This window comes from Mercenaria mercenaria, chromosome 10 (genome assembly GCF_021730395.1).
Source record: "Mercenaria mercenaria strain notata chromosome 10, MADL_Memer_1, whole genome shotgun sequence".
In the NCBI taxonomy this organism is placed as follows: domain Eukaryota; kingdom Metazoa; phylum Mollusca; class Bivalvia; order Venerida; family Veneridae; genus Mercenaria; species Mercenaria mercenaria.
In genome coordinates this window covers 39,431,839-39,445,839 of record NC_069370.1, presented here as the reverse complement: position 1 = coordinate 39,445,839, position 14,001 = coordinate 39,431,839, and the positions used below count along the sequence as shown (strand labels likewise).

The window sequence follows — 14,001 nt, the reverse complement described above, 5'->3', positions numbered from 1 at the left end:
ATATACGTACATGGCGATATGACGATGTGCCGAGCGCTTGATTCGGCTCTGTAGGTTTAAGGTCAAGGTCACAAATTGAGCTTAAAGGTCAAAAACTCTCCATCAAATTTTGTGCCCGGAGCATAACTAAATAACCATGCAAGATATTGACTTCAAACTTGGCACGTAGGCAGGTGGCGATGTGACGGTGTGCAGAGCACATAAACCCGGTCTATAGGTCAAAGGTCAAAGACACAAATTGAGCTCAAAGTTCAAATCTTATCATTATCAAGGTCAGTTTGAACTTAAACTTTGTCCTACTGACCCAAAAATAAGGGACATCTGACAAGAAGTAATCATCCTATAAAGTTTGACGACTGTCGGCCAAAGCATTCAATAATTATCAAGCGGAAACCGTCTTCATTATAGATATCGCTGAGACTTTGACCTTTGACCTAATGGTCCTCAAAACAATAAGAGTCATTTTCTGACCACCGGCAACTATCCTTTGAAGTTTGACAATTGTAGATCAAAGCTTTCTTCAGTTATTGAGGGGGTCACTGAGACCTTGAACTTTGACCTACTGACCCCAGAAAACACAGGGGCCGTCTACTGATGACAGACACTACGCTATTGCCTAAGATGCTTCAAAATCAAGAGGGGTCAACGGTAAATGTTAACTTACGGTCAATGATCTTAAGACCAACTTAACTAATATTCTAGGCTCATTCAGTGCCCATGAGCAGGGTCATAGGTCAAGTTATTCTAAAAATATTGAGCAGTAGGTCTGTACTAACAGCCACAGCAGAAATTGTTTTGTATTGAAATCACTGTAACCTTGACGTTTGATCCACTTACCTAAAAATCAGTAAGGGTCTTCCGGTGCTCATGTGCAATGTGCCTGCCAAGTTTGAGGATGGTAGAATACTGAGAGTGTTCTCAAGACATTGAACAGAAACAGAGTTTGTACTAACAGTCACTCTGGCATTTTTGACCGATTGACCTGATATAATACAATATAATTAATATACACTGCCTAGGAGTAATGTTCATATCAAGTTTAAGGGTCAGAGGTCAAAGGATTCGCAAGATTTTGAGCAGGAACGAAATTGCTGACGTACATACAGTCTGTACCATCAAATAATCCATCCCTTTGTGCGTATAAAAAGGATACAAGCATGTACATCGACTTACCAAAAGTTTTCCTTTTTGTTAAGCAAATGGTAGCCACCAGGAATAAATCACCAACATTACACTTGGCTTATTTCAGTGCAATCCTAGAACTCGGATATAATGGCCTGCATCAAAAGGAAGACAAGTAATTTTTTCGTACATGTATGGTATTATTAACAACAAAAGGCATGGCAAGCAGATGCCACTCTTTTGCAGAATTATTTATATTCGTTCAGTGTTTAATTTTATTTCCTAAAACAATGCTCCCTTTATATAATTTGGTAAATGTTGATGCCAAAAAATGTCCATCTAAACGCTAAAAAAATGGTTGTAATGAAAACAAGGAAAGACAATTTTTAACTATTAAAATTATAATTGTATGGTATAAACACTAAGACAGTTTAGAAGATAAATTGATATACACAAAGACTGACGATAGTTTCAACAAATTTGCTTTATGTAGGATATAAATAGGGAGAAGGGACAGTAACACCTACAGTGGCGCACATCATTTCTTAAATTAGATTTTTCTTTTAAATGCAGTAAAAACTTTGCAAACACTTTAGCTGGATTATATGCTACGAACTATTCAGATATAACAAATGTAAATATGGAATTGTAGCAATATACAAACTAACTCCTTGGACAACAGCTGTAACAGGCAAAGGTAAAAATCTTCTTCGTACTGGAGAACATGATTTTTGTTCCATGCTAGGTGGGAGCATATCTTATCTTATAAAACCATACCAATTCACATTTAAACTGATGAAAAACCCTTGCCAGTGTGACCTTTGTTTACTAATTTATCAACTGTATACTAACAGTCTCTGGCAACCATTAAAGCATCAACTTATGACGGCAGGTATGAGCATTTATTTATTTGGGTTTTACGGCGCACCAACACAGTATAGGTTATATGGCGCCAAACAGGACTACAAATTTTGGTTCCACATCTCATTTACATCGAAATAAAAACATGAGGTATGGAATCAAAATTTGCATACCTGCTGGAATCACAGAGTTACTGCAAAACCAAGTGTTAAGACCCTATTAGTCGCCTCTTACGATCATGCAAGGGTAAGGCAGTTGTTACAATTCTTTTCATACACAGATTGTCCCAGAACCACATTGGACGCAAGTATGAGCATATTTAGAAGTACCAAAAGTTAGCACAACAAGGTACTGAAGGAATTTGTCAAGATGTGGAACAGCTTGCCAAATGGCCTGTGCACCATAAAATAGCATAAATACTCTGTCAGGCTGACTGCACCTAGACAAACCTCAAATGCAAAATGTGTTCTGTTTATGTGATTACTTTTGCCCTGCTTGTTCTATGCTACTAGCTTTCTTGTTTAATGCTTCCTGCTTGCTTGTTCTACGCTACCTGCTTGCTTGTTCTACGCTACCTGCTTGCTTGTTCTACGCTACCTGCTTGCTTGTTTTATGCTACTAGCTTTCTTGTTTAATGCTACCTGCTTGCTTGTTCTACGCTACCTGCTTGCTTGTTTTATGCTACCTGCTTGCTTGTTCTACGCTACCTGCTTGCTTGTTCTACGCTACCTGCTTGCTTGTTCTACGCTACCTTCTTGCTTGTTTTACGCTACCTGCTTGCTTGTTCTACGCTACCTGCTTGCTTGTTCTACGCTACCTGCTTGCTTGTTCTACGCTACCTGCTTGCTTGTTCTACGCTACCTGCTTGCTTGTTTTATGCTACCTGCTTGCTTGTTCTACGCTACCTGCTTGCTTGTTCTACGCTACCTGCTTGCTTGTTCTACGCTACCTGCTTGCTTGTTTTATGCTACCTGCTTGCTTGTTTAATCCCACCTGCTTGCTTGTTTTATGTTACCTGTTTGCTTTTTAATGCTATCTGCTTGCTTGTTTTATGTTATCTGCTTGCTTGTTTTATGCTACTTGCTCGCTTGTTTTATGCCACCTGCTTGCTTGTTTCCTTTTAAATGCTACCTGCTTGCTTGTTTTGTGCTACCTACTTGCTTGTTTATGCTATCTCCTTGCTTGTTTTATGCTATCTCCTTGCTTGTTGTATGCCATCTCCTTGCTTGTTTTATGCTCTCTCCTTGCTTGTTTTATGCCATCTCCTTGCTTGTTTTATGCTCTCTCCTTGCTTGTTTACGCTCCTCTTTTGAGTTGCATGTTTGTATTTTCATTTAGCTGATACCTGCTTTACTGTGCTGTTGTCCTGCATGCTTATGCTTTCTTAGTACATTCACTGTTATATTTTCCCTTTTGCCTCAAGTACAGCCTCTGTTGCAAATTTAATATTTACTATAGTTGGCATATGGTTTTATGTCTTACAGTAATAGTCTTTCATTTCAGTGAGACTAATATTTGTGATACAAGGTTAAAATTGTATGCTATAAAAATATATATTATGTGCTGCATTTATATGTATTACCTTGCATTTATGTTATGTGATACATGTCGCTTTACAACATTCTTTGTAGAATTTAATTAAACTGCAACTATTCAATATAATCTGAAAAGTAGATCCCTCGGAAGCACCGAGAACAATGCAAACAGTGAAAATTGCAGACTCGGTTTGATTGAGTCTGTTCATGAGCAGTAATGGAAAATGCAACACTGCCCACGCCCCCTAGCACCGGCTTAAGCAGTATTCAATCTTCAAATCTAAATGAGTTGAAATCAATGATCCCGAAGGACCAGAAAATATAACAACACTGAGATGAAGTCGGGGCGACTTTTTACGGCCGCCACACAGCACTTAACACCCGCTGTTGTGAAGTAAATATAATCTGAAAAGTAGATCACTCGGAAGCACCGAGAACAATGCAAACAGTGAAAATTGCAGACGACTCGGTTTGATTGAGTCTGTTCATGAGCAGTAATGGAAAATGCAACACTGCCCACGCCCCCTAGCACCGGCTTAAGCAGTATTCAATCTTCAAATCTAAATGAGTTGAAATCAATGATCCCGAAGGACCAGAAAATATAACAACACTGAGATGAAGTCGGGGCGACTTTTTACGGCCGCCACACAGCACTTAACACCCGCTGTTGTGAAGTAAATATAATCTGAAAAGTAGATCCCTCGGAAGCACCGAGAACAATGCAAACAGTAAAAATTGCAGACTCGGTTTGATTGAGTCTGTTCATGAGCAGTAATGGAAAATGCAACACTGCCCACGCCCCAAACATGAAATATACTAAGAATATTCCACAGAGAACAATGATAGGGCCATGTGTCTAATTGTTTGCTAGACTGATTGGAAAAACATGTACCTGAAAAATATGTACCTCAATCACATTTTTGCAAAGGAAGTCTACCAGAAAAGCACAATTTTGATATTTTCACGCACAGAAAAATGTCTTCAAAGTTGATTCTGATGAATTTCCTCACAGTTGTAAATTGATATATTGTCCTTTTTTGTTAAATAAAATGTATATGTCTATCATTTTTAGCTCACCTGTCACATGGTGACAGGGTGAGCTTTTGTAATCACCCTTCGTCCATCCGTCCACAATTTCCTTGTGAACACGATAGAGACCACATTTTGTATTTGATTTTAATCAAACTTGCACTCAACTTGTATGGGCATATCTCGGTTCCTTTCGAAAACTGGCCAGATCCCATCATGGGTTCCAGAGTTATGGCCCCTTAAAGGGCCAAAATTTGCTATTTTTGGCTTGTGAACATGATAGAGACCACATTTTGACATCAATTTTAATCAAACTTGCACACAACTTGTATTGGCATAATATCTCGGTTCCTTTCGAAAACTGGCCAAATTCCATCATGGGTTCTAGAGTTATGGCCCCTAAAAGGGCCAAAATTTGCCATTTTTGGTTTGTGAACATGATAAAGACCACATTTTGCAATCAACTTTAATAAAACTTGCACACAACTTGTATTGGCATAATATCTCGGTTCCTTTCGAAAACTGGCCAGATCCCATCATGGGTTTCAGTTATGGGCCAAAAATTGCTATTTTTTGCTTGTGAACACGATAGAGACAACATTTTGCAATCAACTTTAATCAAACTTGCATACAACATGTATTGGCATAATATCTCGGTTCCTTTCGAAAACTGGCCAGATCCCATCATGGATTCCAGAGTTATGGCCCCTTAAAGATCCAAAATTTGCTATTTTGGCTTTTGCAGTCATATAGAGACTTCATTTATGGTTTGATTTGATACAAACTTGCAAAATATCTTCAACAACAATAAATCTTGGATTCCATGAAGAATCTGTCAGATCCACTCATAGGTTCTGGAGTTATTTTATATCTGATTACCTGCCCTGATTTTAATCAAAATGGATTTATATCACTAAGTACTTAAAGGACTCATTTGAAAATTCATTATTGTCATTAGTTGGACTCAGACAATCAGGTTAGATAACTATGGACTGATTTTATGTCAAATTACCTCCCTTTATTTCAAATTAAAATGGGTATATCTCCGTAACTAATGAAGATACTGATCTGAAATTTCATTTATGCCATCAGGTTGACTTGGACAATCAGTGAAGATACATATTGACTGAAATTCATGACAAGTTACCTCCCTTTATTTTTTATGTAAATGAATATACCTAGCAGCTTCTAATGAGATTGGTTTGAAATGTTATTTATGTCTTCCATGGTAAGAAATTTCTACTTTAACTTACTTTTCTAATATACTGTTGTAAAGGTTTGTACTCTGTATCTTCTACTTGCATATACCAATGCATGATTACTTCCCCTGATTTTAATAAAAATGGATTTATCTCAGTGTTTATAGGACTCATTTGAAATTTCATTATTGTCATAAGTTGGACTGAGACAATCAGGGTAGATAACTATGGACTGATTTTATGTCAAATTACCTCCCTTTGTTTCAAACTAGAGTTGTCACAGGAGTGACGAATTATACCCCCACAATATGGCCTTGTCACAGAACTAAGCCAATGTCAAAGCTGAACTTACTTGACCTTTGACCTACTGACCTCAAAATCAATAGAGGTCATCTGCTGGTCATGATCAACCTCCCTATGAAGTTTCAAGATCCTTGGGGCCCAAGCGTTCTCAAGTTATTGTCCGAAAAAGGTTTAAATGTTCCAGGTCACTCTGACCTTTGGAACTCAAAATCATTAAAGGTCATCTGCTGGTCATGACCAACCTCCCTATCAAGTTTCGTGATCCTAGTCCTTGTCTGAAGTTATTGTCCGAAAACAGTTTAAATCTTCCGAGTCGCTGTGACCTTAATCTTTGACCTCAAAATCAATAGGGTTCATCTGCTGGTGCTAACCAACATCCCTATCAATTTTCATGACCCTAGGCCCAAGCATTCTCAAGTTATCATCCGGAAACTGTTTAACTGTTTCGTATTATTGTGACCTTGACCTTTGACCTACTAGCCTCAAAGTCGAATGTGACCTGTATTCAATCATGTTACACCTGTGTACAAAAATTTATGATCCTAGACCCAAGCGTTCTAAAGTTATCATCCGGAAACCGTTTAACTGTTCCAAGTCACTGTGACCTTGACCTTTGACCTACTGACCTCAAAGTAGAACTTGACCTGTATTTCATAATGTTACACCTGTGTACTAAAATTTATGATCCTAGGCCCAAGCGTTCTCAAGTTATCATCTGGAAATCATTTAACTGTTCCGAGTCACTGTGGAGGTTGACCTTTGACCTACAGACCTCAAAGTCGAACTTGACCTGTATTTTATGATGTTACACCTGTGTACAAAAAATTATTTGAATCAGTCTAGCCTTTCATGAGTTATCATCCGGAAACCGTTTTACTGTTCCGAGTCACTGTGAAGGTTGACCTTTGACCTACAGACCCCAAATTCGAACTTGACCTGTATTTTCTGATGTTGCACCTGTGTACCAAAAATTATTTAATCGGTCAAGCCTTTCAACAGTTATCATCCGGAAACCATGAAAACCAACGGACCGACCGACCGCCAAGCTCAATCCTATATACCCTCCCCCCCCTCCCCAAACTTCGTTTTGTGGGGATATAATTAAAATGGTGTATCTCAGTAACCAATGAAGATACTGATTTGAAATGTCATTTATGCCATCAGATAGACTCAGACAATCAGGGTAGATAACTTTTGACTGAATTTATGACAAATTACCTCCCTTATTTTATGTAAATGAATATTAATGAGATTGGTTTTAAATGTTATTTAAGTCTTGCAGGGTAAGGAATAGTCATGCTAGTACAAAAATGCAGTATTTGAGCCTAGGACCCTCAAACTTGGTATGGAGATTGGCCCTGACTAGTATGTAACCCATAGGTCAAAAGGGACTGTTACAAGAAAATATTTATCCTGATGATATTTAAAGTGTATGCCTATGTGATCTATGTCAAAACTTTATCTTATCATTAAGAGCAATGGTACTCAGGTGAGCGATATAGGGCCATCATGGCCCTCTTGTTGTCTATATGCTTATTTTTTTAGATATTTGCTCATGATTAAAGAGAGATCCACTGAAATTAAGTGGATTTTATGACCCAATTTGTAATTTTTTATCGTATTTTGGTCATATACTTAATCTTTAGAAGGACTGAAATGTTGCTAAATTTATCAATTAACACAAATGTTGGTGTTATTTGTGGTTTGATTTATGCTTCCGTAGCCGGATTGGGGCTTTTCTCCGTTTTCCAGATAAACGACATTTTATTATAACTTCCAGGTTTTCAAACGTGCAGAGCTACCTTACTTATGCCATATTATGTCACTTGTACAGCTGCTACATGCTTGTTTTCTTTTAACAGATGTTTGTTGGAAAATAGCTGGAGCTTAAGTTATATGTTTAAGATATCCAACGTTAAGTAAGTTTTCTTTTATAACGTTATATAATGAAAACCAGCACCGATCCTGGCTGTCATTTTGTTTTCTACCAAATGCAGTGGCTTGAGCTAACTTGGTACAAGGTGATCCAAACGACATTTCTGTGACATTAAGTAAATATATGCTAATGGTTAACAATACGATTTTTAAAAGTTTTTCCTTCTGTTGCAATATGGCAATAATACGTTTGCTTTGAACACCTTTAAATGGGGATGATCCAAAGAACATTCCTTTGAAGTACGGTTAGTTTATACCAATTTATTTTAGGCCAATTGTGAAGCAAGTTCTACAACTTATATTAATCACTCTCGACACCTCATTCCTGATGGAATCCATCAACACGAGGGTATGAGAGAAAAGAAGTCAGTTTCCCTTTTAATGCCGAGTGTCAAGCAAGGGAGCTGCTGGTACTATTTTTCACGTCTTTGGTATGACGCGGCCGGGGATCGAACCCACGACCTCCAGCACTTGAAGCGGATGCTCTACCACTAGGCTATAGAGTCTGGTTGATACTGGCTACAAAGTGGTTAAGTAGAATATGTCATTTGAAGCAAAATGCTGACAACCACGAACATAGAGTGATCACGTAAGCTCACTTGAGCACAAGTGCTCAGGTAAGCTAACAACATACCCTGACAAATGAACTTTATACAGCCAATATGCTAAAAATTCTTTTATTTTTAAATACATAGTCAACTGTCTCAGAATAAAGGTTACGATTTCAGGAGAGTCTGGCCATTTATATTAGTCACAAGAACACTTTGTCCTGGCACGGATGTAGGAAGAGATAATGAACCTGATTTCTGTTCCACACTAGATGGCAGCACAGTAAGAACATTAGATAAATTTGATGGGGTAAAAGTCAATAAATTTGATCCTTTAGTTGGTGAGTTGGCAGTTGACATTGGAAGTAATCCTTGAGCAGGAATTCCTGTTAGTGTTACCGTTGATGATGAAACTGACCCGGATGTTGCCGATCCCGACACTGATGAAGAAGTACCATTGGCGGTAGCAACATTAAACTGACTTATCATTTGCATTTGTGAAAACGATGTTGACGGATTAATGCGTTTTTCTTTTTGTCGTCTGTTACAAAACCACACGCGTATAACTTCCTTTTCCATATGTAAACTTTCTGCTAATATAGAAATTTCTTCCCCATTTGGTTTGGGATTGTTCAAAAAACTTTTTTCAAGAGTAACACGTATTGTTGTCTCTATGCTTGTTCGTTTCTTCCGCCGCCTGGCAATAGATTCCGGCGTCATGGGATCACTGTCGCCGTCAGCTTCCGGTGCTTGGCTACAGCTCACTGTGTTAGCGTCCTCTAACCATTTACTTAGCAATGGTTTTAATTTGCACATATTTTTAAAACTGAGATTTAAAGCTTCAAATCGTGATATTGTTGTCTGACTGAAGTCATTTCCGTATAACTTGCCCACTTCAAAGTTTTTCCCTATATAAGTCTATGTAAACAATGTGACCCCCGAGGCGGGGCCATATTTGACCCTAGGGGAATAATTTGAACAATCTTAGTAGAAGACCACTAGATAATGCCGCATACAAAATATCAAAGCCCTAGGCCCTGTGTTTTTGAATAAGAGGTTTTTCAAAGTTTTTCCCTATGCAAGTCTATATAAACCATGTGACCCCCGGGGTGGGGCCATATTAGACCCCAGGGAAATAATTTGAATCCTTTTGGTAGAGGACCACTAGATGATGCTTCATACCAAATATCAAAGCTCTAGGCTCTGTGGTTTTGGACAAGAAGATTTTCAAGTTTTTCCCTATATAAATCTATGTAAATTATAGAAATAAACAAAGGGCCATAACTCACTAAAGAATTGTTGAACCAGTCTGATTTTCAGGGGGACACAGCTAGGGTACCAATACATCATTCTGACAAAGTTTGGTCAAAATCCCCCTGGTAGTTTCTGAAGAGATGCGATAACGAGAAATTGTTAACGGAAGGACGGACGTCGGACCACGGACGCAGAGTGATTTGAATAGCCCACCATCTGATGATGGTGGGCTAAAAACCAGCACCGATCATGGCTGTCATTTTGTTTTCTACCAAATGCAGTGGCTTAAGCGAACTTGGTAGAAGGTGATCCAAAGGACATTTCTGTGACATTAAGTAAATATATGCTAATGGTTAACAATACGATTTTTAAAGTTTTTCCTTCTGTTGCAATATGGCAATAAGACGTTTGCTTTGAACACCTTTTAAATGGGGATGATCCAAAGAACATTCCTTTGAAGTATGGTTAGTTTATACAAATATATTTTCGGCCAATTGTGAAGCAAGTTCTACAACTTATATTAATCACTCTTGACACCTCATTCCTGATGGAATCCATCAACACGAGGGTATGAGAGAAAAGAAGTCAGTTTCCCTTTTAATGCCGAGCGTCAAGCAAGGGAGCTGCTGGTACTATTTTTCACGTCTTTGGTATGACGCAGCCGGGGATCGAACCAACGACCTCCAGCACTCGAAGCGGATGCTCTACCACTAGGCTATAGAGTCTGGTTGATACTGGCTACAAAGTGGTTTAGTAGAATATGTCATTTGAAGCAAAATGCTGACAACCACGAACATAGAGTGATCACGTAAGCTCACTTGAGCACAAGTGCTCAGGTAAGCTAACAACATACCCTGATAAATGAACTTTATACAGCCAATATGCTAAAAATTCTTTTATTTTTAAATACATAGTCAACTGTCTCAGAATAAAGGTTACGATTTCAGGAGAGTCTGGCCATTTATATTAGTCACAAGAACACTTTGTCCTGGCACGGATGTAGGAAGAGTTAATGAACCTGATTTCTGTTCCACACTAGATGGCAGCACAGTAAGAACATTAGATAAATTTGATGGGGTAATAGTCAATAAATTTGATCCTTTAGTTGGTGAGTTGGCAGTTGACATTGGAAGTAATCCTTGAGCAGGAATTCCTGTTAATGTTACCGTTGATGATGAAACTGATCCGGATGTTGCCGATCCTGACACTGACGAAGAAGTCCCGTTGGCCGTAGCAACATTAAACTGACTTATCATTTGCATTTGTGAAAACGATGTTGACGGATTAATGCGTTTTTCTTTTTGTCGTCTGTTACAAAACCACACGCGTATAACTTCCTTTTCCATATGTAAACTTTCTGCTAATATAGAAATTTCTTCCCCATTTGGTTTGGGATTGTTCAGAAAACTTTTTTCTAAAGTAACACGTATTGTTGTCTCTATGCTTGTTCGTTTTTTCCGCCGCCTGGCAATAGATTCCGGCGTCATGGGATCACTGTCGCCGTCAGCTTCCGGTGCTTGGCTAGAGCTCACTGTGTTAGCGTCCTCTAACCATTTACTTAGCAATGGTTTTAATTTGCACATATTTTTAAAACTGAGATTTAAAGCTTCAAATCGTGATATTGTTGTCTGACTGAAGTCATTTCCGTATAACTTGCCCATGGCTAGTCCAACATCTCCCTGAGTGAAACCTGGGGGAATTATGAAACAATGTTTTGGTTTATGATATCAATTTTTTCAAACAAAAACAAAATATTTTTACTAATACAATTACACTCATTTTTTCATTGTAACAAATACACTCACATGTTTGGTAATATATTAATTTGAAAGAAGAAATTTAGATCACTGATTGGTAAGTGCTATTACTTTAAAATGTTTTATAGTTGTTATATGAAGTATTTTCAGATTCTATCTTCATTCTGAAATTGTAATTTACAAATTTCAAATTAAAGTGGAAGCCCTCTAAAGTGAAAAACCTGGTGACCAAAAGACAAAATAAGTTTAAATGGGCTTAGTGGGTATATCTATACAGGAAAAAATATCTCAGAATGAAAGAAGTAAAATATTCATTTTTTCACTGTTCAGATGGTTTCAAATGCAATTCCAGCTCTACTTTTATTCATCAAGTGAGAAAAGTGGTTTCTACTTGTAGACTGATTGCTACATTATAGTTATTCACTTCACTTCAATGAATATCTTCCAGTATCTATGTTATTCTTAAAGTTAATCTAACTTACCAAGTTCTATTCTCCTTCTTTTAAATGATTTTGCAAACTGTTCCAACTCCTCTAAGTCAATGTTTTCTTCCTATAAACAATAAAAAGACAAAATTGTTAGGGTTGCCATCAACAAGGATAAATAAAATTCCTTGACTTTTCACTGACCAATTCAAAGTGCCACAAGTTTCTTTTAAGGCACTATTTAGTTTACCAATGTTTCAATTATGGATCAACATTTAATTAATCTGGAAAGAAAAGCTTTAGATTTCACCTGAATACAGATTTAAAAGTGAGTGTACCATACGTCTGAAGAAATCTTAGCTTTGAAATATAGATCATACAGCAACTTTCCAGCTTTTAGTAGTGGAGGAAGACCCAAGGTGGCCTCCTGCATTATGATTATTTCAGGCATGGGTGGACACATGGTTTGAACCACCAACCTTCAGTTAGCCAGCTAGATGGGCTTCCTCACATAAAAGAATTGTCCACCCTAAGCAAGGTTCTGAACCCACAGTGGTGAAGGGCAAGTGATTCAAAGTCATCAACCATAACTATTTGGCCATAGAGGCCCCCCAAATCTGAACTGAGGTCGAGATTTTGTCCAAAATCTAAGTTCTGGACTAACCCCAATCCAAGGCTGGAATTTGAATTTTCCTTCTTACAACAACTCTACTGACATGGCAGATTTATTTTTACACTATCTGAACCATTTAGTCTATTACTGTATTCTGACAACTGCAAATTTGGAATTATGTACCAGACCATAACAGTGGCGCTAAATAAAAATGATGTCATCAGGTGGGAAAGTAAATGGTTGACAGGTCTAGTGAACATTATCGTAAGGGAGGTGTTAAAATGTAATTAAATTAATTTATAAAGGGACAGTGGAGGGACACAAGTTAGTACATTCACAGCATTAGATAACTAGTGTTGGATGAAAATATCCACTCAGAATACTCTGTACTATAGGTTAAAGAACCTTACATAATACAACCTATTTCTCTAGGGGATACTCACTCCTCCACTTGTAACAGTGGTAAAAATAACCAGTATATGACACTGATTGCCGCTCATTAAACCACATTTATCGTACTTCAAGAATTCATAGAAATAGCTGTTTTTTCCGACATCATCAAATTTTATTTATAAGCCCACAAAAATATGTGTAACAGTAAACAGAAACACAGTCAGTATTGTACTAGTAGTTTTGGAGAACATACCGGAGCTAAGAGTGGAGGCAACCCTGATGTAGATATATCTGTATTCAGTTCTGTCGACACTGGATTGTGACTCTCTGTTTTTGTAACATTGTCTCCCACATTCAATGCCTGTGCTGCCGAGGTAGAGATGAGCTGTGTAGGAGTGACCGGTGTGCTAGCCAATGACTGGACCGTGGTAAGCTTCATAGGGGTCGCAGGTTGGGTCAACGATGCCGGAACTGCTGTGGCTAAGCCGGGTAACAGGAAACCACCCTGTAATATTAATAATACATGACAATTTACCATCAAATATATTGATCATTTAAAGAATTTTCACTTTCCCCTAGGTTTCAATATACTGTGAAATCATCAATATTCCTTGGGCTATCATTAAAAAAATATTTGTTTGTGGTAACCAACTTTTTTGCTACCCAACTTTTTTTTCCTGGACAGACAGATGGAATTTCTTCCCCTATATGATTATATGCACACACAAAAAAATTAAACAAAAAATTTTGGGTCACGTTACCACAAACATTTTAATAATGTCCTTGGGGGACATATTTTTTTTGATTTCATGGTTCAGTCAATCCACAGATTTAAATCTCAACAAACACAAAAAATACCCATTCATTTTATCTTCAAATTTGCTATCCACACATACAAAAACCCAAAACCCCACAGCCGTTTTTGCCAAAACCACGAAAATCGATACCCAAGAAATTAAAAAATTTCACAGTAGAATAAACTACAAAGATGGGATTCTCTGTCATCACAGAATGTGTATATGCCTGA

At 37.7% G+C, this 14,001-nt stretch overlaps 2 protein-coding genes across 4 annotated transcripts in view; both read right to left on the bottom strand.

The window, feature by feature from the left end:
* Positions 1-8,645: 8,645 nt before the first annotated feature.
* On the bottom strand, positions 8,646-10,519 carry LOC128559890 (POU domain, class 2, transcription factor 1-like). The gene has a single exon (XM_053552847.1). It carries the CDS (start codon positions 9,346-9,348, stop codon positions 8,701-8,703), a length of 648 nt encoding a protein of 215 aa, XP_053408822.1. The 5' UTR covers positions 9,349-10,519; the 3' UTR covers positions 8,646-8,700.
* A 147-nt stretch (positions 10,520-10,666) lies between these two features.
* The window catches only part of LOC123561849 (POU domain, class 2, transcription factor 3L-like), a 32,380-nt gene continuing 29,045 nt past the window's right edge, over positions 10,667-14,001 (bottom strand). For all 3 annotated transcript variants that reach the window (XM_045354499.2, XM_045354500.2, XM_053552842.1), the window contains 3 exons: positions 13,228-13,479; positions 12,026-12,095; positions 10,667-11,476 (listed from right to left, as the gene is read on the bottom strand). In XM_045354499.2, coding sequence (XP_045210434.2) covers positions 10,722-11,476; positions 12,026-12,095; positions 13,228-13,479 — 1,077 coding nt within the window. In that variant the 3' untranslated portion in view covers positions 10,667-10,721. The remainder of the gene's footprint in view (positions 11,477-12,025; positions 12,096-13,227; positions 13,480-14,001) is intronic.

Coding starts and splice junctions, on each gene's coding strand:
- LOC128559890 (XM_053552847.1), bottom strand. CDS start 9,348: ATGTGCAAATTAAAACCATTGCTAAGTAAATGGTTAGAGGACGCTAAC.